Source organism: Taudactylus pleione, unplaced genomic scaffold (assembly GCF_031769625.1).
Source record: "Taudactylus pleione unplaced genomic scaffold, aTauple2 ptg000562l, whole genome shotgun sequence".
NCBI lineage: Eukaryota > Metazoa > Chordata > Amphibia > Anura > Myobatrachidae > Taudactylus > Taudactylus pleione.
Window position 1 is genome coordinate 2,112,328 of NW_028284964.1, and position 25,120 is coordinate 2,137,447.

General features: G+C 48.0%; 1 protein-coding gene across 1 annotated transcript in view; it reads left to right on the top strand.

The window, feature by feature from the left end:
* Positions 1–4,769, top strand: part of DCC (DCC netrin 1 receptor) — an 845,884-nt gene extending 841,115 nt beyond the window's left edge. Inside the window, exons 28-29 of the mRNA XM_088453001.1 lie at positions 1,789–1,931; positions 3,758–4,769. Coding sequence (XP_088309127.1) covers positions 1,789–1,931; positions 3,758–3,847 — 233 coding nt within the window. The 3' untranslated portion in view covers positions 3,848–4,769. The remainder of the gene's footprint in view (positions 1–1,788; positions 1,932–3,757) is intronic.
* Positions 4,770–25,120: the final 20,351 nt, after the last annotated feature.

Below are 25,120 nucleotides of genomic sequence, written 5' to 3' on the forward strand. Positions count from 1 at the left end.
AGGGTGACCTGTTGTGGGCCTGACCAAAGAAAATGCAGCCTGTCAGCTTCCTCGGCCTTGTGCTTGAAATCTGTGTACTCGGAATCCTGAAAGCTGTGTTGTTTCTACAGTAATTGGCAAGCGAGTGATTTCCTCAAGAATTGGATGTAATCTATTGGCAGCCTACAGACATTGGAAGGAATGACAAGACAATCTCATTACGTATTTATTCCCTCTCCCACCTCCCGCTGCTTACTATCATGCTCCCAGTAATTAGATGGGATGACAAACAAGTGTTCTTGGCACCAAGCTGCAACACAAGTTAAATGAATTTTCTTCCTCGCAGGCCCTATTACATGATGACATTTTACTTTTGGCAGGGAATAATAAATAATATAACTTCTATACAGGGGCATATTAAGATAGGAGGGGGCCCGTGTGCGTTTTCCGTCTGGGGCCCCCTTGGCCCGCAGCGGACTGACCGCAGCAGTAGACACCATTTTCCTGGTGTTTTGTGCAGGGCTGCTACAGCTGACGCGGGACTTCAGAGAGGTATTAGAAAATATGGGTGCAGGGTGTGCGGTGCGGGCCCCCCCCTGGACCCTGGGGCCCATGTTCATTACACACCCTGCACCCATTACAGATTTGCCCCTGCTTCTATATTGTATTAAATAATAATAACAGTCTCTCTGTAGATTCGGCTCATGTGACGTGTCTCCCAGAAACCTTGAAAATTGTACAATTTAACCATAGTATTGCGCCATTTAGTGTTCTGAGGCCTTTTGCACTTTACGTGGTGATTATATTACATGTGACGCTTCCAGGTTTGCCTACATAAGCACCGGAGTTGGGTATGATAGACTAAAATGTGATTAAAAGCCATTCTCTGCCTAATAATAAAAAGGATATTAGCAACATTAGCTTGGGGACTGCCAGCTAAGATTCTAAATGGCCAAATTTGCATAGCTAACTTCAATTTAAAATATCTTAATAAGTTTAATAAACTAAAATTTCAGCGCTACAATTCTAACCTGTGATATTTATGCTATTATAAGTAAAATGCACCTAGAGTAATTGTCAGTGGTAAATTGGATATGTGAATCCACGTATTAAACACACCAAAGGTTGCAACCATTGTATACAGTGCATTAACCATTTGCAGCTAAGATCCAATTAGCTTTGATAAATGACAGAAATGTAAATCTTATTTATTACTATGACTTGTAGGTTATATTGCATACGACCTTGCTTGTCGGACCAGGTCATGATAAGTCTTTATGAACCTAGCAACACTGCTTGGATCCAGGGAAAGTAGTCCCGCCTATTGACTGTGCATGATGTGACCTCATTCGTGAGAAAGCAGGAATTCCTAACTCACTAGTGGCTATACCAGCAAAATTATATCTCCCATAACCATCCCACCAGCCCATGATCAAGAGGTTCTTCCCACTTTGCAGAAGGTTGGAAGGTGCTTCAATTAAAACACCATAAAAATGGTGTTTTTATGTGACCAAACAGGCACGCCCATGAGAATCCAGTCACGCCCACGAGGATCCAGCTTGCTATAGCCACGCTCCCACCCTGAAGTACCATCGACCAATGTTGGGAGGTATTCCCTAAACCCAACAATGCCGTTTTTTTGCTGGGATTACTTTTAGATTAATACTACATTCAGCAAGTTTGTTCAAAGCATGAAGCTAAAATAGGAATCGGGTTTAATATCTTATGTAATGTCATTATGATGTCCCTGATATACAATTTGTACTGTATGATGTAAATGAGTGATATTTTTCTGTTACTATTATTTAGGGTCCAGCCTGCCTAAGCCACAAGTAAAGACAGCGTCATTGGGGCTGGGAGGGAAAGCCAGATCTCCCCTTCTCCCGGTGTCTGTACCCACAGCCCCCGAGGTGTCAGAGGACGGCCACAAGCATACAGATGACCCAGCCAGTGTAAGTTCATTAAGCAGAATGCGGGTGTTTATATAAAGATTTTACAAAGGAAAAAAAATTATATTTACTGTTCCATTCACCAAAATTTGCTGGAACAATTTAATTTTTTTTGCACGTGTCGTTCTATCTTGTCGTTATTTGTAACGTGATGTCAGTGATTACAGACTTTTTTCCCAAAACATAAAGTGTCTAATACAGAGCCGGCTGTAATTGTTCCACGTTATGCGCAGTTTGTGCACAAAACTACATGCGCATTTTTGCCTGTATGCAAACTTATATGGATCTCTGCGATTTGTTCGCCCACTATTTGTACAGTTGGTTTAATACAAGCCATCATCACCTGGGGTTAGTGGCACCAACTCTATACTAAGTGGAAAAGATACGTCTGAAAAAATAAATATACATCTTTGTTTTCAGCTAACTCTAAATAGCCAGCGAATCCGTCAAGACATCACAGCTACATCAGAACGCCCATGCTTACCGGATTAACAGGGTGGCGGCGACAGGTGCTGTCGTCCCTGGGCCCCCACACCAATTGGGGTTAAAGTGGGCTGGAGGAGACGGAGCCTGTACTACTGGGGCAGGTCATGACTACTGGGGGCACTACTACAGGAGGCACTCCTACAGGGGAAGCAATACTATTGGGGGCACTAATACACTAATACAGGGGCATTACTACTGGGGGCATTTATACATAGGGCACTACTACAGGGGGCATTACTACTGGGGCATTGCTCTTGAGGGCACTACCACAGGGGACACTACCACAGGGGGCATGACTACTGGGGGCACTACTACTGGGGGGCATTACTATTGTGGGCACTACTTATGGACTGGGGGCACTACTACAGGGGCATTATTACTGGGGGCATTTACACAAGGGGCATTACTATTGGGGGCACTACCACAGGGGACACTACCACAGGGGGCGCTGCGGAACACTTGTGGCGCTATATAAACAATAATAATAATAATACAGGCAGTGAACCTTAGTCTTTCAGTTCTAATTAACATCTGTATAATAGTGCAGCGTTTTAAAAAATAAAATAAAAAACAGAACGCCCCACACTTACCAGATTAACTGGGGGGGGGGGGCTGTCGTCCCTGGGCCCCCACACCCGTCGGGGTTAAAGTGGGCCGGAGTAGATGGAACCTGTACTACTAGGGGCGGATCATTTCTACTGGGGCACTACTACAGGAGGCACTCCTACAGAGGGAGCATTACTATTGGGGGCTCTAATACAAGGGCATTATTACTGGGGGCATTTATACAGAGGGCACTACTACTGGGGGCATTACTACTGGGGAATTGCTATTGAGGGCACTACCACAGGGGACACTACCACAGGGGGCATGACTACTGAGGGCACTACTAATGGGGGGCATTACTATTGGGGGCACTACTACAGGGGCATTACTACTGGGGAATTGCTGTTGAGGGCACTACCACAGGGGACACTACCACAGGGGGCATGACTACTGAGGGCACTACTAATGGGGGGCATTACTATTGGGGGCACTACTACAGGGGCATTACTATTGGAGATACTACCACAGGGGGCACTGCGGAACACTTGTGGCGCTATATAAGCGATAATAATAATAATGCAGGTACACTTCAATTTCACAGTGAACCTTTCAGTTCTAATTAACCTCTGTATAATACTGTAACCTTTTTTTTTTTTAATTAAAAAAAATAAAACAATTAAAATACTAATACGACTTCTACTACAACTTATCAGCTCATTGAGGGAAGACTTCTCCTTTAATATGAATGTTAGGGGTTTTTTTGCTATGCAACTAGTAACTGTGGTTTCCTGTAACAGGTATACGAGCAGGACGATCTCAGTGAACAAATGGCGAGCTTGGAGGGATTGATGAAGCAGCTCAACGCTATCACTGGCTCTGCCTTCTAACTGTGTCTGAAAACGAAATAAAATTAACTCTTAACGCTGCCGGCGGGGGCCTGAAAAAGCATTGCAGAGCAATGCGCTTAAGCTCCCTATGAATGGCAGCCGAGGGGTTAATCGGACACCCAGGAAAATGTGCAGCATACCAGTGTATCAAATCTCGCCCATGACAACACCCACGTGTACGCAGCCCACCGGACTTCCGAAAACCTTTTTCTTGGATTTGATACGAGGCACCACATGTCATGGAGGAATGGCTCATCGCATCAGAAGTGTTTCATCCGTTCTTCTCTTCTCAGACATCACTGTAGGAATTTTCGAGGGGAAAGACTCAGTCGCCGAAAGATCGATAATCCCTCGCGAAAGTCGAAATTTCCATTATTCCACACACACATATTGTATGTTACCAGGCACGGTAAATATTTAATGTTCTTGATCATAAGTGTTTTCATCCCGCGACCATTGCTACCAACCAGGTGGGAATTCTTGAGACAACTTTTATTTTTTTACTGCAACTGTAAAGATTGTTTTTTATTTTCAAATCCGCAGAAAGAAATGACACGATATTGAAAATTATACCGGAAAGCCCTTACGCCTAGCTTCAAAGCTGAGAAAACTCCGCCCCTCCCAAACTTGAACGGTCGAATGGTAGATTGAAAATCATCACTTCTCTTCCATACGTAGACACATACAAGTCTTAAATCACCCCACCATGTTTGCCAGCCTGCAGGTGAAGCAGAGTTTGTTGCAGTGAACAGTGGGCCTGATTCAGACCCGCTCGCAAGCGCATAGCGTTTGCAAGCGGGTTGATGGCGCACTGCGCGTGCGTGAGCTTCGGGGCGAGCGCAAAAGGCATTCGCTCCGTGGCTCACAACATAAGGGGCGGCTGTCGATGTTGATCGACAGCTCGTCCCGTTTTGTAGGCGTGGCGGGGGGTGGCTTCACAAATGGAGGCGTTCCCATGCGAACGTCTGCCGTTTGTGGGCGGCCCCACTGACATCACCAGTGATGTTAGTGGGAGAGCTTCTGGCTCTATTAGAGCTAGAAGCTCTCTGGGGCTTGCGGCCACGAGACCCTACCACAAGGGTCTTGTCGCAAGCCCGATGGTCTTGACCATCGCGACCATCATCCTGGCCGCTCGCAATAGCTGTGGGTAGCAACCCACAGCTATGCGAGCGGCCAGGAGGCCGCTCCAAAAGAAAACGCCCTGATTCAGAGCGAGCGCTCTTTCAGAGCATCCGGCTCTGAATCAGGCCCAGTATCCTTTAAATTCGTTTGCCCCATCAATTGAAATATTCCAAGATATTCACAGCTGAACTAGATCTGTTCGTAGATAGCACAGAATCACCTCTTATTCCTAGCCCATAATGCACCATTCACTGCAATAACTTCTGCTGCACCTGCACTGTAAGCAAGTAATTCACCGTATAGATACTAAAGACTTTTTTTTATGGTTTTATACAACCACGTGGGTTGCAAATAATCACCTAACATGAGTTACAAAAGCATGGGGGAGAAAAATAATAATTAAAGCAGCACAAACTCTTATCACTGTATATATTATTTTATTTTTTGGTTGTCACTAGTTGTCGCACAAAGGTTGGCTGTGGAAAGGAGAGTCCTCTGACCTCAAACGTTCCTGCAGTTATGATTTATATCTGCTAGCAGAGACTTGAAATAGAGCACAGACGTGTGGGTTCAGGACACTGTCTGTTATCTTCTCTATAAAATTGATACTATATATCATACAGTGTCTGGTGGTGTGCAGTCATTTTGTGCGGCTTTTGTTTACTGTCTGACATTCGCGTACAGCGAAGTGATTTTTGTCAAAAGTCAGATAAAATCCGCTCTACCGGTTTAATTGGAAAAGTTGAGGATTCGGCTCACAACTATAGTTGTCCGCATAGGAGTGAAAAGGTGATTTTTTTTTTTACGTTTATTTTTCTGTTGAAACTCAACAATAGGGATAAGGGAATCAATATTTTCATTATTTTATATAACGGAGAATTTACCAATGTTTCTATTTTCTTACTGCATGATTTCTGGTGTCCTGTCCTAGTAATCCACTAATTGCAGGGGTGGAAGAATACATTGCCGGACATTATAGCAAAATTTGGGCAGAGGTCTGGTAGCACCGCTCCAGTGTCTCTAGAGCCCCAGAGAAGACCAGGGGCATGCATTGCCCAGGGGTATGCTCTGGCTGGTGAGTGATCTGGAGAGGCCTCCGTTCTGGTTCTTTAAGAGTAGATTGGGTGCCTTAGGTGGGTGTATGGTGCAGTGGGGACCTCAAAAGGGGTAGGGGGGTCACCTCATCTCCTGGGCTCCTCACAACTTGTACACACTGTAGTTCCACCACTCTCTAACAATATATGTTTTCATATGTGTCCTCACTATAGCTGCCACCTAAACACTAGGGAGGGGGGGGGATTTATCAAATCACGGAGAGAGCTAAAGTACCAACCAATCGGCTTCTAGCTGTCATTTTAAAGGCTGTGCTAGAAAAATGACAGTTAGGAGCTGATGGGTTGCTATGAGCAACTACTCTACTTTATCTCTTTACCAGATGTGATAAGTCTCCCCCAATGGATAATTCCTTCTTGTACCTATTTCCATACAGTAATAGTTGCTAATTTGTGGACTGAAGGGATATTCAGGAGAATTCAACTTATCAGTTCACTAAGGGGGTCATTCAGACCCACTCGCGAGCGGCAGTACGCTCGCAAGTGGGTCGATGTTCCCCACTGCGCATGCGCACGACGTAGGGAGCTCCGTTGTGCGCATGCGCGAGACCCGGGGAGTGACGGCTTTCCATCGCTCCGGGTCTCGCACCAAAGGGGGCGTGCTGTCGATGTTGATTGACAGCACGCCCCCTTAGGTGGGCGTGCCGGGGGCGTGGCGGCCAGACGGAGGCGTTCCCTCCGTCTGGCCGTCAAGACCATCGCGACCATCTTTTTGGCCGCTCACATATGCTGTGGGTGGTCACCCACAGCTATGCGAGCGGCCAGGAGGCCGCTCCATTTTCATGGAGGAGGGCCCTGATTCAGAGCGAGCGCTCTGGCCACAGCGTCCGGCTCTGAATCAGGCACTAAGTGCCAGTGGCATCACTGAATTTGCATGAATATAATTTCAGTCCACAAAATGGCCGCTTCCATGCTACTAGCAGCAGGGGCAGAGTTCCCATAAGAAGTCGATATCTAGAAAGCATGGACTGTCTTATCATAGCCTGGATATAAAATATACAGCCTTTTCTTCTCATTTACTTACCTGTGGATGTCTTCTCGTGTTATATAATATACCGTTCGCATTTTAAAACAATGTGATAAAATATAAAAAGCCTAGGACCCAAGGGAATACAACGAAATTATTTAATATTGAAATCAATTGCTTTTGTTAGCTACTTATAAGAACACTTGACTGTTCCTGTAAGACTTTCCGTTACACACTCAGGGGGAGATGTATCAAACCGTAGAAACCGATAAAGTGGAGGAATTGCCCATAGCAACCACTCAGCTTTTTACTGTCATGTTATAATCTGTGCTAGATCAATAGCCAGAAGCTGTGGGCAACTTCTCCACTTAACCACTCTCTAAAGGTGCATACACACGTAACGATTTTGTAACCAACGATTCTCTGTCAGATTTTCCCATGAAAAAGTGAACGATTTTTTGAAGTGTAATGAACGATTTTTTGAATGATGAACGAATAATGGCCCTGATTCAGAGCCGGACGCTCGGACCAGAGCGCTCGCTCTGAATCAGGGCCCACCTCCATAATATGGAGCGTCCTCCTGGACGCTCGTATATCTGTGGGTCACCACCCACAGCCTATACGAGCGTGCAGGTTGATGGTCGCGATGGTCTTGACCATCGCGACCATCGCCACTGCGAGCCGGAGCCTGCGGTTGAGTTTCTCAACCGCAAGGCCGGGAGTGATTTTGGCTCTATCAGAGCCAAAATCACTCCCACTGACATCACTAGTGATATCAGTGGGGCCGGCTTCTGACGGTAGGCATTCCCTTGGGAACGCCCCCGTCTGGGCAGCATGCCCCCGGCACGCCCACCAAAGGGGGCGTGCTGTCAATCAACATCGACAGCACGCCCCCTTTGATCAGACCCAACGAGCGAAGGAAAGTCCTTCGCTCGTCACGTCTCGCGCATGCGCACGACGGAGCTCCCTCCATCGTGCGCATACGAAGTGCACACCATCGACCCACTTGCGAGCGGACAGCCGCTCGCGAGTGGGTCTGAATCAGGCCCAATGTTCCTTCCCTTAAATGAAAATTGTCATGTTGGACAGTCTGAAATGAACGATAACTACAAACTACAAATGGGAGCGCGCATTTGTGATTATCGTTCATCGTTATAACTCATAAACTGAACGATTTTTTTGAACGATTTAACGATAACGACGTTGTTATCGACAAATCGTTCAAAAAAATCGTTACGTGTGTATGCACCTAAAGGTTTGCGTACATCTCCAACATTTTAAAACCTAGGGATCTTTGTGCTAAGTCTTGGAGAGAGAGATAAAGTGAACGGTGATAAAGTACCAACCAATCAGCTCCTAACTGTAATTTTTCAAAAACAGCCTGTAAAGTGACAGTCAGGAGCTGATTGGTTGGTACTTTACAGGCTGTTTTTGAACAATGACAGTTAGGAGCTGATTGGTTGGTACTTTATCTTTATCCACTTTATCGCTCTCCAAGGCTTAGTACATATACCCTCTAATCCACAAACCGACCTGCTTCTCTTTTCCTAAATTGTTGAGAGCCTCCCACTGATTGAGAACCTCTCACCATGCACTATCAGGATCCTGATGAAATCAAACCTCCCCAAAGAAAGGTCTGAATTGGGAACAGATACTGACAAATCACTATACTCTCACCTCCGGCCCTTTACCATGATGACACTTGGGGCCACTGATGCGATGGTACCAGCACAATAGCAGTTGGTGATGGGATTTTCAATGGTACCGGGGCTGAACTGTGATGACCAGGTCAGAAATTGGGGCTGACAGCTCTCTTGTACAGTTTAGTCGTAAATCTGACCATCATTTGTGGGCAGGGGGAGTTGATTTCATCAGGGACCCCCAGTAGCGCAAAGGAAATTGGATTCATCCCACAATTTAAGTAATCGAGGGGGTTTGGAGATTACTTTTTCAATGAATGGGTCTAGAGGAGAAATTGCTATTTATACTATATATTATTTACCATACAAGATAGCGAGGGTTATGTATCAAGCAGTGAAAAGCGTGGAGAAGTGGACCAATGGAGAAGTTGCCCATAGCAACCAATCAGCTCTGAAGTAGCATTTATCAAGTACAGTCTATAAAATATTAGATAGGAACTGATTGGTTGCTATGGGCAACTTCTCCACTGGTCCACTTCCCCACGCTTTTCACTGCATGATACATAAACCCCTGTATTCCTTACACTTGGTTAAAAAACACAGTTTATCCACAACTCACAGACAACCATGTTTATTTGCCCTTAAATTTTAATTCAGGCCTGTTGGATGGCATTTTCTGTTTTATAGTCCCCGTGTTTCCCAAAACAAATACAGCTTAGTATCAGCCGGACAATTAGCCGATGCTGATAATGAAGACATGACACAGGAAGTGATTGACCTGGAACTGATGGAGTTTTTTTCAAAATATAATGATACAATGCTGCACAAATATGCCGCCTCCCACTCCAGCCAATCAGACTACGTCATTTCTCTAGTATAGTCTTGAAAATGACAGCAAACTTCTGATTGGTTCCTTTGGGTTACCCTATATCTGTGCACAAAGCCCCACGCTATGAAATAAGATCATTTGCCTCTTTGAAACGTTTTTTGTTGTTTTTTAGCCATTCTCACGCCTTTCCCATTGTACTTTTTGTGAGCAAAGGATTGTTGTAGCCCTGTCTAAAGATCTCCCGGCTCATCCCACTTAGTCCTTCTCTTCCGCTTGTCGTATCGTGAGGATGTACACGCTCCGACCATTACTAAACTAGTGTGGGTCATACAGTACATCACAGTATGCTGGGCGCATTGCAGTGCCAGGGGCGCGAGGTGGTAGGAATAAATCAATTAAATCCATTTTTTTATAACTGTAAAATAAATAAATCTGTCAGTTCCGGACTGTATGAATTGGCAGCAGTGTGGGGATGGGAGGGGGTGTGCTTTTTTATAAGTATTATTTAATTTATTATTTAGACTGTTTCCTTTAGGATAAATTATGGTCAATTTAGTATTGAATATAAAGTAACTGACGCTGGGTTTTTAGACTGATGTACATTTTTCACTTGTGTAATGTAAAGTACTATTTAACCTGTTCATATTTACTGAGCTTGTTTGGCTACACTGTCTCTCTCTGTTTTTTGTTATATTTATTTTATTTGGTGTGTATTATATGGTAGCATTGCAGCTCCTCGTAGGTGTGGCCATGGTACAATTCACTAAAGATTATCCATACATTTAAAATGTTTACGTTTTACATAAGCAGAAACTTATACAACTCTGTTTAGTAATTACAACTCAATTAATGTGTTCTATACTGTACATTTAATATTTGTCATTTAGTCATCACTTAAGTAAACTGTATCCGGGACTTGTATCCCCCTGCAGGTAGGATGGCGGAACTGCAATTTTTATACTGGAAACTTTAGAGGCACTTTGGTCAGCTATAACTACGTGCGGTCTGCGTCTTTTTTTTAAGTTATCTGTAAAGTTAAATTGGGCTATGTCTTGTATGCAATTTGCTCGCTGGCCTGCACGCTGTCTTCTCATCAGCGCTCTGCACTCTTCTAGAGCACTGATATAGAGAAATTATATGCGGGGGAGGGGATTTTAAACAAGTTTTTTTTGTTACGTTTCAATTACTGTGATCTATGTAAAATTACAGTCGGCCAGCTCTACCTGCAGACATACTTGGATTTTTTTTTTTAACACAATATTAAGCTCCACTATGGAATTTCATATGTTTTCGTGTATATTATTTAGCTTACAGGTCGTTACGCTACTGTCTTAAACTGTTTAATTTCACGGCCATGAATTTCGATTTGCCTCACAATTTCGTGGCCAATCGGACCCAATCTGCTCTTTGAATTGGTCTCAGGAACTCACCACAATTTGCCTGACCACACTTTAAATGCAGTCATTTGTATAATCTTTAGTGAACTGAAACCTGTTTATTTAGAGTCAGATAAGTTCCCAATACCCAGTGCCATAAGTGCATCCCTACTGTTATGCTTTGCTCGATGTCTTGTTAAATTGGCACGAAAAAGAATCATCTGGGAAAAAAAAACATTCCAAAAAAACATGTTTGTGAATTGATGCGTCCAACACTTTCCATCGCTCCCAGTTAAGCGAGAATCCTTGTCTCAATGCCGTTTAGCGTCTTCTAAAATGTGTACAGTATGTCTTCTTTTCCTGATGGGATTGGGGGCCTGATTCAGAGCTGGACGCTATTTGCAGACGCTCGTTCAGAAAAAGGGGCTGGATATTTAAATTGAGCGCTCGCTCTTTGCGGTCTGTTGACGCCTCTATGTCTGAGTGAGCATCCGAAACATGCGCTTTCTATTTTGTAAAGACGCCCCTTGACCGCTCGCATCGTACGTCATCTCCGCTATTTATTACATTAATCGAGTACATTGAAAGGCGTCTGAACTGCTCGCTATTCTTGTGGTAGCATTTTCCTACCGCAATCATGCGAGCAGTTCAGGCTAAAAGACAACCAAGTGACGTGGTCGATGACACAGCTTTGTTAATTATGCACACCCTTAAAACGCCCGTTTTGACTGTTTGGCACGCCTGCGTTCGGATCTCCACTCCCCGTTCTCAAGCACCTTCCCCTGTTACCACCCACAAACGCCTCATCCTGTCACTCAAATTAGCAGGCACTCGCTATTTTGCGAGAACACGATTTCCGACCGCACTGACTTGTTGGCGCATGCGCATTACAACCCATACGCTTGCGCAGATGTGCGAACATCGCTCGGAGCGAACGAGCGGCCGCATACGAGCGGCTCTGAATCAGGCCCTGGGTGTACATCAGCTTATAAAACAGCCAGGTCAGATATTTTCGATACGAAAAAGCCTCCAAAGTGGAAAGACGAAACCAGTAGAATTTCTTGAATTGTTAACCAAATTAGATTAGTGATTTCAATATTTAAATGTAAATTCTGTTTTCAGAAGGGAAACTTAATTCTAGTATAAAATTGACTGTTTCTACACACAATCTTGTATACTACTTCAAGGAGAAAAGGTTTTTTTTTCTGTTTTTTTTTTATGCACTGTAGAACAGTCCCATATTCATTTTTTTATAGAAATGTTATTCAATGTTGCATTCTTTTGTTTATTGAATAAAGTTTTGATAGAAAACACGTTGTTTGCCTGTTAGTCGTTTTTTTTTTATTAGTGCTTAAATCAACTAAAATGGTTTCAATATATACACATATAAGGGGAAATGTATCAAACCTTGGAGAGAAATACTGTAAAGCGAAGACATTTCTCAAAGTAACCAATCAGCTTCTAACTGTCATTTATCCAGCACAGCCTATGAAACGACAGTTAGAAGCTGATTGGTGGCTCTACGCAATGTCTCCACTTTATCTCTCTCCAAGGATTGATACATCTCCTCTGAAGTAATGCTTGTACATTATTACATAAACACTATGGGGAAAAAAAAAGAATGTATGTACTGTATATCATGTATTTCCGAATCTTAAATTGCCCGTACACGCATCTATATGGCCTCCGATGTCAGTACATATGGAATAAAATAATGGATCATTTTCGGGAATGCCATCTAATGTATCCCCTACGAGCAAAGACTGGCCCTATATGGGAATCGGTATGAATCACCGCCGGACCTAAGCTCGGTGGATGAATTCTGATATCAGAAGGCCAGCAGCTGAAGATCCCGACTAAGGTCCATATTCAATTAGCGCCGAAAATGGCAGTTTTTCTAAAAAAAAAAAAAAAAAAGGCGATATTTTCGGCAAAAAACAGGTGAAAACGCAATTGGCGAAAAAAAACTGGGAGAAAAGTTTTCTCCATCCCAGATCAGGTGAAAAAAAAATGCGAAATCCCTATTTTTGTCTAGACATGTGGGGATTTCTTTCAGAACCCTTTGGACACCCCCTCTCCCCCCCCTAATGATACTTTAGCGGAAAAAAAAAACGTACGTTGCGTACTTTGGTGAAAAACGACCGCTGAAATTTTGGTCAAAATGTTTTTCTTCCCGTTAAAATGTGTTCAACGTATTGGGGCTGGTATTTTGGAGGGCCATAAGAATGCGCCAATTGTTCTAAACATCGCACATGGCTGGCGCAGGCATTTTTTTAGCTGTTATAAAAAAAACCGCCTGCGCCAGCCATGTGCGATGTATAAAACAATTGGTGCATCCTTGTGGCCCTCCGAAATACCAGCCCCAATATGTTAAACGCATTTCTCGTGGAATTAAAATTGTGACCAAAATTTCGTTTTTCGTCAAAATGCGCAACTTACGATTTTTTTTTTTGCTAAAGTATCATTAGTGGGGGGTGTCCAAAGGGTTCTGAAAGAAATCCCCACATTTTTTTTGCCAAAAATAAGGATTTAGCATTTTTTTTTCACCTGCCCTAGGCTGTAGAAAAGTTTTCTCCAGTTTTTAGGCGAAAAACGGACGTTTTTAGCCGTCGTTAGTGAAATCGGCCGATGTCGGCCGATCGATTTTGCCAACGACTGCGAAAATGGCCGATTTTGCCTGTAATTGAATACCCCCCCTGAGTTAAGTATCATCCCTAACCCTCCCCTTTCCCCCCCTAACCCTCCCTTTGGGGTAGCCTAACCCTAACCTTCCCCCTAGTGCCTAACCCCCCCCTAGGGGTTACTAAACATAAACACCCTCCCCGCACCCTAAACCTAACCATCCTGGTGGGTGCCTAAACCTAACCTCCCCCCTGTGGCTAAGCACTCCCGATGCCTGGCTTACCTATGATCGGTATGCCGGGAGTCTGGATTTCGGCGTGGGGCTGATGATAGGCGTCGGTATATAGACGCCTATCATTAGTCACATGCCGGGATTTCACAGTCGGGAAGCCGGCGGTCCGCATTTTGACCGCAGGCTTCCTGACTACATACCCCTATATGTCCTATTTGGTGACCCATATGAGTTACTGTAGATTGGCAGTTGTGTGGTCAGCATGACATTCTCTCATAGATGTCGAGCTGCCTACACAGTTACTTTTGGGTAAACAATTGTATTATGTTGATCATCTAATAAACTGTGTTGTGCCCATTATTATTTTATTTATTTCCAGTTATTTATACAGCGCACACACGTTCCGCAACGATTTAGAGAGAACGTTTCAGTCATTCAAATCAGTCCCTGCACCAGTGGAGCTTACAATCTATATTCCCTACCACATGTACAGTCCACAAACAAACACACACAAACATACACACAAAAACATAATAGTATGTTTTTGGAGTGTAGAAGGAAGGCGAGATGCCCCAGAGGAAACCCAAGCAAGCGCGGTGAGAACATACAAACTCCACACAGATGGACCATGCCCAGGAATTGAACTCAGGACCTCAGTACTGTTATGCATTTATTGACGACCACTTTGCCATCCGTGCTTCCATTGGACGTTTCCATTTGCTTCGAGAAAGCAGTTGTGCTCTGAGCTACAATCAGCCGATAAAGCATGGGCACTCTACAAACACTCCTGAATGGGACATAGGGTCTGGTTCATAGATGGACGGTAATTTCTACACTGCTGCGACTTTGGACGCAGCGGCTGTTCAAAATTGTGCAAAATTCACAGGAAGTGTCTTAAATAAAAAAAAGAGCTCACTGCCAGCTCCTCTGCTCTCCTGCACGCAGCATTGGATCAACTGAGTGACAATTGGACATCTGAGTAACCCTCATGTTTTCCGGGATGTCTGGCAATATCACTTTGCTGGAGCCAGTGAATCTGCGTCCAAAGACGCAGCCGCTGTGTTCGACAGGCACAGAAAATAGGGTATGCAGTTGGGATGCCGATGGTCTAAATGCCGACCATCGGCATCCCGACTGTCTAATCCTGGCAATGGTCTAATGACAGGCATCGAAATCCCGACGCCTGTCATTTTACCTATGCCGGGAGCCCCAAGCCCGACATCCCGAGCAAAGGGAAGCCGGGCGCGGACAGCCGCGGGGGGTGAGGGTTAGCTTAGGGGCTCCCGGGGGGACTTAGGGTCAGGCACCCCCCCCCGGGAGAGTTAGACTAGGGGATGGGGGGGTTAGGATTAGGCACCACCGGGGGGAGGTTAGGGTTTGGTACGCCCCCCAGGAGACAGGTTTAGGCTAGGGGGAGGGAGGGTTAGGCACCCCCGGGGGGGACTTAGGGTTAGGCACCCCCCCGGGGGACTTAGGTTTAGGCAGCGGGGAAGGGGGTGGTTAGGGTTAGGCACTTATAGGGGTGGTTAGGGTTAGGCACTTGGGGGGGAAGTTACAGAAAAGCACCCCTAAGGGAGGGTTAGGGGGGGTTAGGTTAGTTAGTACTTACCTTAGCTGCTGTCGGGATCCTCACTGGCATCGGGATTTGCGTCCAGTGGTATTTCATACCTATCCCGAAAATAGGGCCAACATGCCCCGGTTTTTTGGAATGCTCCCCATCGCCACCCCCAAAAGCAAGCGGCACGTCAATCATGTTGCAGCCTTACAATCCAAACACCACACATTTCCTTAATAGCCCCCACAGGCAGCCAAACATGAGAACAGGGAAAGTATCACATTTGTGCAATAACATCAGGATAAAATCGTGTTTTAACACAGAATAAACATGGAAGCTTACACCAAGTCCCAGCATTCCCTGTCAACCTTGGTGGGCAAGCTGGTACTTGTAGTTCTACAACAGCTGCTGAACCACTGTATGCTTGTTGATCGCTGTATAGGATGTACGTACAGTTATATGTATATTGTACTTCTGATTAAGAAGCAGATTCTTCCTTCTGCACAAAATCCAAGATATTATCAAGATAAGGGTTATCTCGTTCTTCTGCGGCTGACAAGACAGAATCAATTCTCTATTCATTTAAATAATTTGACCTGCTCTGGTGCCTTTGTCTATTTTTGTAGTCCTTTACTGAAAAATAATGAGGTCTAACCCAGCTATGGATGATGGCCAGCGCATAACAATTCTAATCCTCCTGAAAACATTCTACGTTTTCCTGGAAATATATGGATTCATAGATTAATAGTCCAGCACTGAAGAAGGAAAAGAAGATGCTCTGTTAGAAAATAATAACATAGATTAAATAGGTTCGGTTATTAGAGCCAAAACTGGCAAAATACACGAAAAAAATAAATAAAAAAGTAGAACTGATTTAAAAAATGTTTTTTTCATTTATTCAAACACCTGCCTTGTTCAGAGGATAAAACCTTTTTAGTGCTCCTGGTCTTTTATCGCCCTCCTGAGTTGGCGATAACAGAACAGGTACAGCATGACGCCGGAACGAGCGCCATTGCAACACTTGTTAAAGAGGCTTCAACATGCAAAAGATGGAGTCATCACCTCTAATGCCGACTGCTGACAAAACCCCCTCCCAGCAATAGGGCTTTTAGTCCATTCATGAATATGCCCATAAGCCAGTTAGAATGAGAAATCCCAAGTTGGGTCACTGACGGAGCGCCAAATCCACCCTTAAATATAAGGTGATCAGGTTACTAGCATGCAGCACGGCTTCTTCAGATGAAATCGTTTGGCGCACCACGCACACCACCGACTAGACTGGTAATTGGCTGCAGTGGCAATTCCCACACTCCGGTACAGCTGCATCAGGTGTGGTTTGATATGTGACCAGTCATAATGTCGACATAGGAATGTCGACGTGGTCATACGCCATTTACCTTCCTGACATTCATCATGTAGACACTGATTAAATGTCGGCATGCTAAAATGTCAACATATAGTCCCTGCTGGCCCAGCAGTGACTTACCTGCTCATGACGGCTGTAGCGGCTCCATTGCAGCTTCAGGGTCCCGGCGGTCATGGGACTGTCACTTCCGGGTCACTTCCTATCTCTAACCTTACTTCCTGCCCCTAACCCTCCCTCTAGTGTCTAACCCTAACCTCCCCCTACAACCTAACACTAACCTCCCCCTAGTTCCCAACCCTAACCTCCCCCCTGCAGCCTAACCCTACCTCCCCTCCCTACAGCCTAACCCTAACCTCCCCCTAGTGCATATCCCTAACTTCCCCCTAGTGCATATCACTAACTTTCCCTCTGCAGCCTAACCCTAACCTAGTGCATATCCCTTCCACAGCCTAACCCTAACCTCCCCCTAGTTCCTAACCTCCCTCTAGTTTATAACCCTAACCTCCCCCTAGTGCCTAACCCTAACCTCCCCTTGCAGCCTAACCCTAACCGGAATTGGTATTCCCGGCAGCGCCTGGCCGACAACAGCAGGGTTCCCGGCAGTGGAAGCCCGACAGCGCTGGAAATCCTGATCATGGATAGGTAAGTACTAACTAACCTAACCCTCCTTAGTGGTGCCTAACCCTAACCTCCCCCCAAGTGCCTAACCCTAATCCCCACTCTAAGTGCCTAACTCTAACCCCCCCTTCCCCGCTGCCTAAACCTAAGTCCCCCCCGGGGGTGCCTAACCCTAACCCTCCCTCCCCCTAGTCTAACCCTCCCGGGGAGGTGCCTAACCCTAAGTTCCCCCCGGGTGCCCTAAACCTAACCCTCCCCCCTCGCGGCTGTCTGCTCGCGTGCCCGGCATCCCTTCGATCGGGATGCTGGGCGCCGGTCTCCGGCGTCGGGGAAATGTCAGACATCTACATCTAGATGCCCGGCATTTCATCCCCCGCCGGGATATGAGAGTCGGGAAGCAGGCTGCCAGTATTAAGGCAGCCGGGTTCCCGATTGTATACCCCCTAACCTCCCCACCCTGCAAACTAACCCTAACCACCCTAGTGCTTAACCTTCCACCCTTCAGCCTAACCCAACCACCCCCTAGTGCATATCCCTAACCTCCCCCCTGCAGCATAACCCTAACCACCCTGTAGTGCCTAACCCTAACCTCCCCTTAGTGCCTAACATCCCCCTAGTGCATAGCCCTAACCTCCCCCTAGTGCCCAACCCTAACCTCCCCACCCTGCAAACTAACCCTAACCACCCTAGTGCTTAACCTTACACCCTGCAGCCTAACCCAACCACCCCCTAGTGCATATCCCTAACCTCCCCCCTGCAGCATAACCCTAACCACCCCCTAGTGCCTAACCCTAACCTCCCCACCCTGCAGCCTAACCCTAACCTCCCCCTGGTGCCTAAACCTAACCTCTCCATCCTGCATCCTAACCCTAACCTCCCCACCCTGCAGCCTAACTCTAACCACCCCCTAGTGCAGTGATTCCCAACCTCGGTCCTCAAGGCACACTAACAGTCCTGGTTTTAATGATATCCATGTTTAAGCACAGATGGTTAAATCAAAATACCTAAGGTAATAATTAAGTCACCTGTGCTCAACTATGGCTATCCTTAAAACCTGGACTGTTAGTGTGCCTTGAGGACCTTGGTTGGGAACCCCTGCCCTAGTGTGATACCCCTAAAGTATTTTTATGACCAATTCATGAACTTACACTGCATTATATAGTAAAAAAAAAAGCAGATTAATATAAATGCACAGCTTATAAATTAAAAAATATGAGATATGGTAAGAACTTACCTTTGTTAGCTCTATTTCTACGAAGTCCATAGGGTTCCACAGGATACCTTGGGGTATAGGTGTGACGTCAGTCATCGGGCTCCATAGAGTTAAGCTTTCAGCCTCCCAGGATGCACTAGGGTCCCCCTCCTATACCACGCCCCCGAGCCAAGGCACCTCAGTTAGTTACCAAGCCATAGGCCGGAGGAGGAGAAGGAAGAGAGAGAAAGAAGATCTGGATACACACAAGAATCACACTCTCACCAGAGGGAGAAGGGAAAACCGGTGACCAGACCAAAGCCCATCTGCAGCACAGGTGTGACAGGGCGTGATAGGGTTCCTGTGGAACCCTATGGACTTCGTAGAAATAGAGATAACAAAGGTAAGTTCTTACCATATCTCATATTTTCTACTTCAGGGTCCATAGGGTATCCACAGGATACCTTGGGGATGTCCCAAAGCAGTATCCTTTAAGGGTGGGGATGCTCCTGTGCTGAAAGGAGAATCCGCCGCTTGAAGGAAGCATCCTGAGAGGCGAAGGTGTCAAACCTGTAATACCTCACGAAGGTATGGACAGAGGACCACGTAGCAGCCTTGCAGATCTGGACAGCAGAGGCACCACGTCGAGTTGCCCACGAAGGACCCACAGACCTAGTGGAATGAGCCTTCAAAGAAGGAGGAACCGGCAGACCTTCATGAAGATAAGCTTCAGAAATAGCCATACGGATCCAGGCTGCCAAAGTTTGCTTTGAAGCAGGCCAACCCTTTTTACGGAAGCCATAGAGGACAAACAAGGCGTCCGACTTCCTAAACGAAGAAGTGCGGTCAACATAAGTCCTTAAGGCCCGCACAACATCCAAAGTGGCCTCACCCACTGAAAGACCAGGTGAGTTAAAGGCCGGAACAACTATTTCCTCGTTAACATGAAACTGGGAAACAACTTTGGGAAGAAATTCAGGCCGAGTGCGGAGCACTGCCCTGTTCCCATGAAAAATCAAGAAAGGGGGTCTACAAGAGAGAGCCCCTAAATCAGAAACACGTCTGGCCGAAGCTATGGCCGGAAGGAAAACAGTCTTAGCTGTTAGCCATTTAAGATCCACTGAGCCCAGTGGTTCAAACGGCGGTCCCTGGAGAGCCCTCAGGACCACAGCCAAATCCCAAGGCGCCCCAGGTCGAACAAAGGGCAGCTGAATGCGGAGAACACCTTGCATAAAGGTGCGCACATCCGGGATCGTAGCAATCCTACGGTGAAACCAGACAGACAGGGCCGAAACCTGTACCTTCAAAGAAGCAAGGCGAAGCCCATGATCTAGTCCCGCTTGTAGGAAGGCAAGTATCCTAGACAGACAAAACTCCCGCGGTGCATAACCTCTCGCTCGACACCATTGGAAGAACGTTTGCCACACGCGATGGTATATCCTCGCGGACGACGGTTTCCGAGCTCGCAACATGGTATGCACCACAGAGCTGGAAAACCCCCTGGACCTCAACATGGCTGTCTCAACAGCCACGCCGTCAAAGACAGCCGAGCCAGGTCCGGGTGAAGACAAGGACCCTGCAACAGAAGGTCCGGTCGTAGCGGCAACCGCAGAGGACTGTCCACGGACAGACCCTGAAGGTCTGAGAACCAGGGCCGTCTGGGCCACGCGGGAGCTATCAACAGGAGTGTTCCTCCTTCCTGTTTGAATTTCCGGATTACCCGTGGAAGAAGGGAAACCGGAGGAAACAGGTATGCGAACCGGAACGTCCACCGGACGGACAGAGCATCCACCAGAGATGCCTCTTCGTCTCTTGTGCGAGACCCGTACACCGGCAACTTGTTGTTGTGCCGGGAAGCCATGAGGTCGATCTCTGGAAGACCCCACCTGTCCACCAGCAGTTGAAAAACGTCCGGGTGCAGGGACCATTCCCCCGGATGAACGTCCTGGCGACTTAGAAAGTCCGCCTCCCAATTTAGCACTCCCGGGATGAAGACCGCTGATATGGCCGGAAGATTGCGCTCCGCCCACACCAGGATCCGAGACACCTCTACGAGAGCCACCCGACTTCGGGTTCCTCCTTGCCTGTTTATGTAGGCCACGGTGGTAGCGTTGTCAGACTGGACCTGCACCGGGCGACCCTGGAAAACCCGATGTGCCTGCTGGAGAGCATTGAAGACCGCACGGAGTTCCAAGATATTTATTGGAAGCTCCGCTTCTGTCGGCGTCCATCTGCCCTGGAACAAGTGTGGACCCGAAACTGCTCCCCAGCCCCGAAGACTGGCTCCGTTGTCAACAGGACCCAATTTGGAACCCAGAAAGGACGTCCCTTGCTGAGATGGGTCGCCTGCAACCACCAGGCAAGGGACAGGCGAACCTCCGGGGTGAGCACTATCGTCTGGGACTTTAGAGACTGAGGCAGCCCGTTCCACTTGGACAGGATCAGGTGCTTCAGAGGTCTGGAGTGAAACTGGGCATATTCCACCATGTCGAACACCTACACCATGGAGCCCAGTAACCTCATCGCTGAGTGTAGAGACACCCGGCGGCTGTGCAGACAACTGCGCACCCTCGACTGTAAAGCAGAGATCTTTTCCTCCGTCACAAAGATCCTTTGCTGTCCTGAGTCCAATAAGGCTCCGAGGTGCAGAATCCGCCGAGACGGGATTAGAGTGGACTTCTGCCAGTTGATTAACCAGCCGTGCCGTTGCAGCAGCGCAATGGTCAGGTCCAAGTGGCGTAGAAGGAGCTCTGGAGATCCTGCCACTAATAACAGGTCGTCCAAGTACGGCAACATGCGGACTCCCTGCAGCCGCAGAGTAGCCGCCATCACCTTAGTGAACACATGCGGTGCTGTCGCCAGGCCAAAAGGTAACACCCGAAACTGAAAGTGGTCGCTGCGGATTGCAAACCTGAGGAACTGTTGATGGCGCAAAAGAATAGGGACATGCAGATAAGCGTCCTGTATTTCCAATGACACCATGTAGTCCCCAGGTTCCAGAATGATGGACCGTAGGGTCTCCATCCGAAACTTCGGCACCCGCAAAGACTTGTTGAGAGCTTTGAGGTTGAGAATCGGACGATACGACCCATTGGGTTTCTGCACCAAAAAAAAGATTTGAATAGAAACCTTGGCCCCTCTGGGAGAATGGAACAGGCACTATAACTCCAGCCTGGAGCATAGTGTGCAAGACCTTCCGCAGCTCCGTGGCCTTGTTCCAGTCTGATGGCAGACCCGTGGTGAAGAATCGAGCCGGGGGTCTGTGTCGGAAAGAGAGGGCGTACCCGTGGGAGACCACCTCGAGAACCCAAGTGTCTGTCGTGGTGACCGACCAACACCGGGCGAACTGCAGCAGGCGGCCTCCCACTTTGGGATACCCCAACGGGAGGCCTGGACCATCAGGCTGCAGGCTTGTCATCAGGCTTAGGGGCCGGACGTCTGGTACTCCATTCGCTGCCCCCCCCGCAAGGGAATAAGCGGATTTCAGGCAGATCTCCACCTTGCGGTCCGTAGCATCCTTAAGGGAGGACATGGATGGCATCGGTAATGTGGCACTACGGACAAGACGTGTCACATGAGAATCCACCTGTGGAGGGGATTCCCACTTAGCAAAATAATTGTCCACGAACGGATAAGCCACTGCCAGGCGCCTCTGCGGCTGGTATCGCTTGCCAGGCTGTTTCCACGCCTCCTCTAAATGGTCCTTTAACTGACCCGAAAGAGGAAAGACTGTGGCGTCACCCTTCACATCCTTAAAAAAGGCATACTTGGATTTAGCAGCTGGGGGAACTTCGTCCTCAATCACCAAGGCTGTGCGGACTGCCCGAATAAGTCCAGGAATATATACCTTGGACCTAGCATCAGCGTCCTTAGTATGGAGAGGTTCCTGATCGTAAGGATCCAGAATCTCCCCATCATCAGACGTCCCTTCGTCATCCTCATAAGGAGTCGACAGAGACGCCACCGGCCGTTTATGTGGCCGCATCACAGTCTCCCCCTGCAATACATCCGACAAGTGCTGTACAGAATTCGTCAGGGAGTTAACCCACGCCGGCTCCTGAGAAACCGGGAGAGGGGAAATAGGGAGACTGCGGGGTACCACCAATTGTCTTGGGAAACCCTGCATGGGTGACGACACCACTGACTGCTGGGACAAACCCATCTGTGTAAACGCGGGCTGCGGAGCTAACTGGCCCACTAAGGTTGTAAGCACCTGAGCGAAACAAGCCCAGGGCGGCTCCTGTACCGGTGCTGTAACCGTAATAGGCCGCGCCATTGACAAACACTGCCGACAGAGGCCCTCCGCGCTACCCTCTCCCTCCGCTAAAGGTACTTTACACATAGTACACAGTAGCCGGAGAGGAAAATCACTTTCAGACATGATGGTACTAAGTATGTGACCCCCGCTAGCACAGTCACATACAATGCAAAGAAAATCAATTCCTGCACTAACCAGCGCTGATCACTCAACTACGCAGACACAGGGTCTGGTAGGACACAGCGCTGCATACACAGATCTGACCACAGCGGAGGAGAGGTATGCGGGGGGACCCAGACCAAGATGCTTCCTTCCAGGCTTCCAGCAGCGTTCACCATGCGTTCAGGAAGATGGCCGCCGAGGAGCAGAGAGGAGGCTGGCCTGGGGGAGGAGCGCTGCCACAGGGCCAGTCGGCAGAGTGCAGAGAGGGCTGTGTGCAGCGGGGGAGGCGCCGGCTGTGAGACAGGGAAGGCGCGCTCCCCTGGCATGCATTTAACCCCCGGGACGCCGCAGCGCTACCGCTCTGCTGCGGTCCGCTGTCCCAGGGGGGTAGTGGAAGCGCAGGTTCTTACCTGGCTCCACGCTGCAGCCAGTCCCCAGGGAGCCCCCTGCCTGGGGACTCTGGACCATGTAACAGCGAGGACCCACCGCGGGACCCCGCTGCTTACCTTGCTGTCCCCCTTGAATCCAACCATGGTCCGGAACATCTGGGGTCCCCGCTAGCTGTGACCCCAGATGCTCACCAGCATCCCCGGATCGGTACCGGCGTTCTGGTACCGGCGGGGGTGTAGGGAAGACAGCATGGACGTCAGGACTGACTGTCCATGCTGTACATCCAGATGTGCAGCCACAGCTGCATGCAGAAAACTTCAGGGGCTCTTCTAGCCCCCACTCCAACAGGTGCACCCGACTCCGGCCGGGCACCAAACTAAACTGAGGTGCCTTAGCTCGGGGGCGGGGTATAGGAGGGGGACCCTAGTGCATCCTGGGAGGCTGAAAGCTTAACTCTATGGTGCCCCGATGACTGACGTCACACCTATACCCCAAGGTATCCTGTGGATACCCTATGGACCCTGAAGTAGAAAGACTCTGTTTATTTATATATACTTACCCCTCATAGAGGGGGCATTGGAGTAGCATGCCCCTTGGACTGTACAGGCAGGTGGGCGCGGCGGCCAGGAACAAGTTAACCCACCGCTACAGAGGTGGAAAACTTGCCCTATACAGAAAACATTGGCGGCCAGTGGCAATAGAGCGGCACGTGCGGGTGGCGGGAATCGGACCCGCAAGCGACCGCTTCTATAAAGGGAGGACCTGCAGGGGCTGTTAGTGAGTTGGGCTGAGCCAGCGCAGTGGAGCTCCTGTGTAAAAGTGTCCGGTACCTCAGGGACAGTGCCGCGGGCAGAGGGAGGATTCACGGGTGCCGCTGGGGGAGTCCGGAGATAGCAAGGTGGAGCGCAGGGTCTGCGCACTTACTGTGGAGCCTGGAGGACCGTTGGCGGGTGCCGCTGGGGGAGAAGCCGTGGCATCGTGTAGAGCAGGCCTGGCCAACCTGTGGCTCTCCAGCTGTTGTGAAACTACAAGTCCCATCATTCCCTGCTACTGTTTTAGTATTTACTAACAGCAAAATTGTGGCAAGGCATGCTGGGACTTGTAGTTTCTCAACAGCTGTTGAGCCACCGGTTGGCCTGGCCTGGTGTAGAGAGTGCTGGCCGGGACCTATGCAGCCAGGAAGTTGTGAGGACCAGCCGGGTGAAGCAGCATCAGCAGGGGCCGCCCACCAGCCTTCCCCCTCAAAGTGACTGACAGCCGTGGGCTGGCTAGGAGGAGAGGGAGCTGTTCCTGGTACTGGGAGTCTGAGTTGCAGCCTGGGCGGAGCTGCAGAGCTGGAGAGACGGAGGATGTAGAGGAGCTGGACTCCGGTTGAGAGCCAATATACTGGAGGGGTAAGAAAGCAACTGCAATCCCCACAGACAGACACTCAGTGACTCTAGTGCCCATTAAATAGAGGAACACAGTGGCCCATCGTTGCTGACACACTGTAGTAACCCCAGTGTTGAGTTTGGGGTTTACAGACTGAACTCATTATCTTAAAATTAACCCCTGCTATAACCTATTGGAGAACAGGTACAACAGTTATCAGCAGTGCTAGTATACAACTACTTATATGCCAGTACTTGTAATACTTCTGCTAGGATCGGATGTTGCTAAGTAGAGGACATACTGACTGAAATACAACCAGAGAAATCCTAATGCAGGCGCAGGGACTCTAGCCAGGAGAGATGGCGACTGAATAACTATAATTAACTCTGATTGGGCTTAAACAGCTATAGTTTCTTCGTTACCGCAGTGATAGTGTTGCGTCAAACATTGCACCCAGGCAA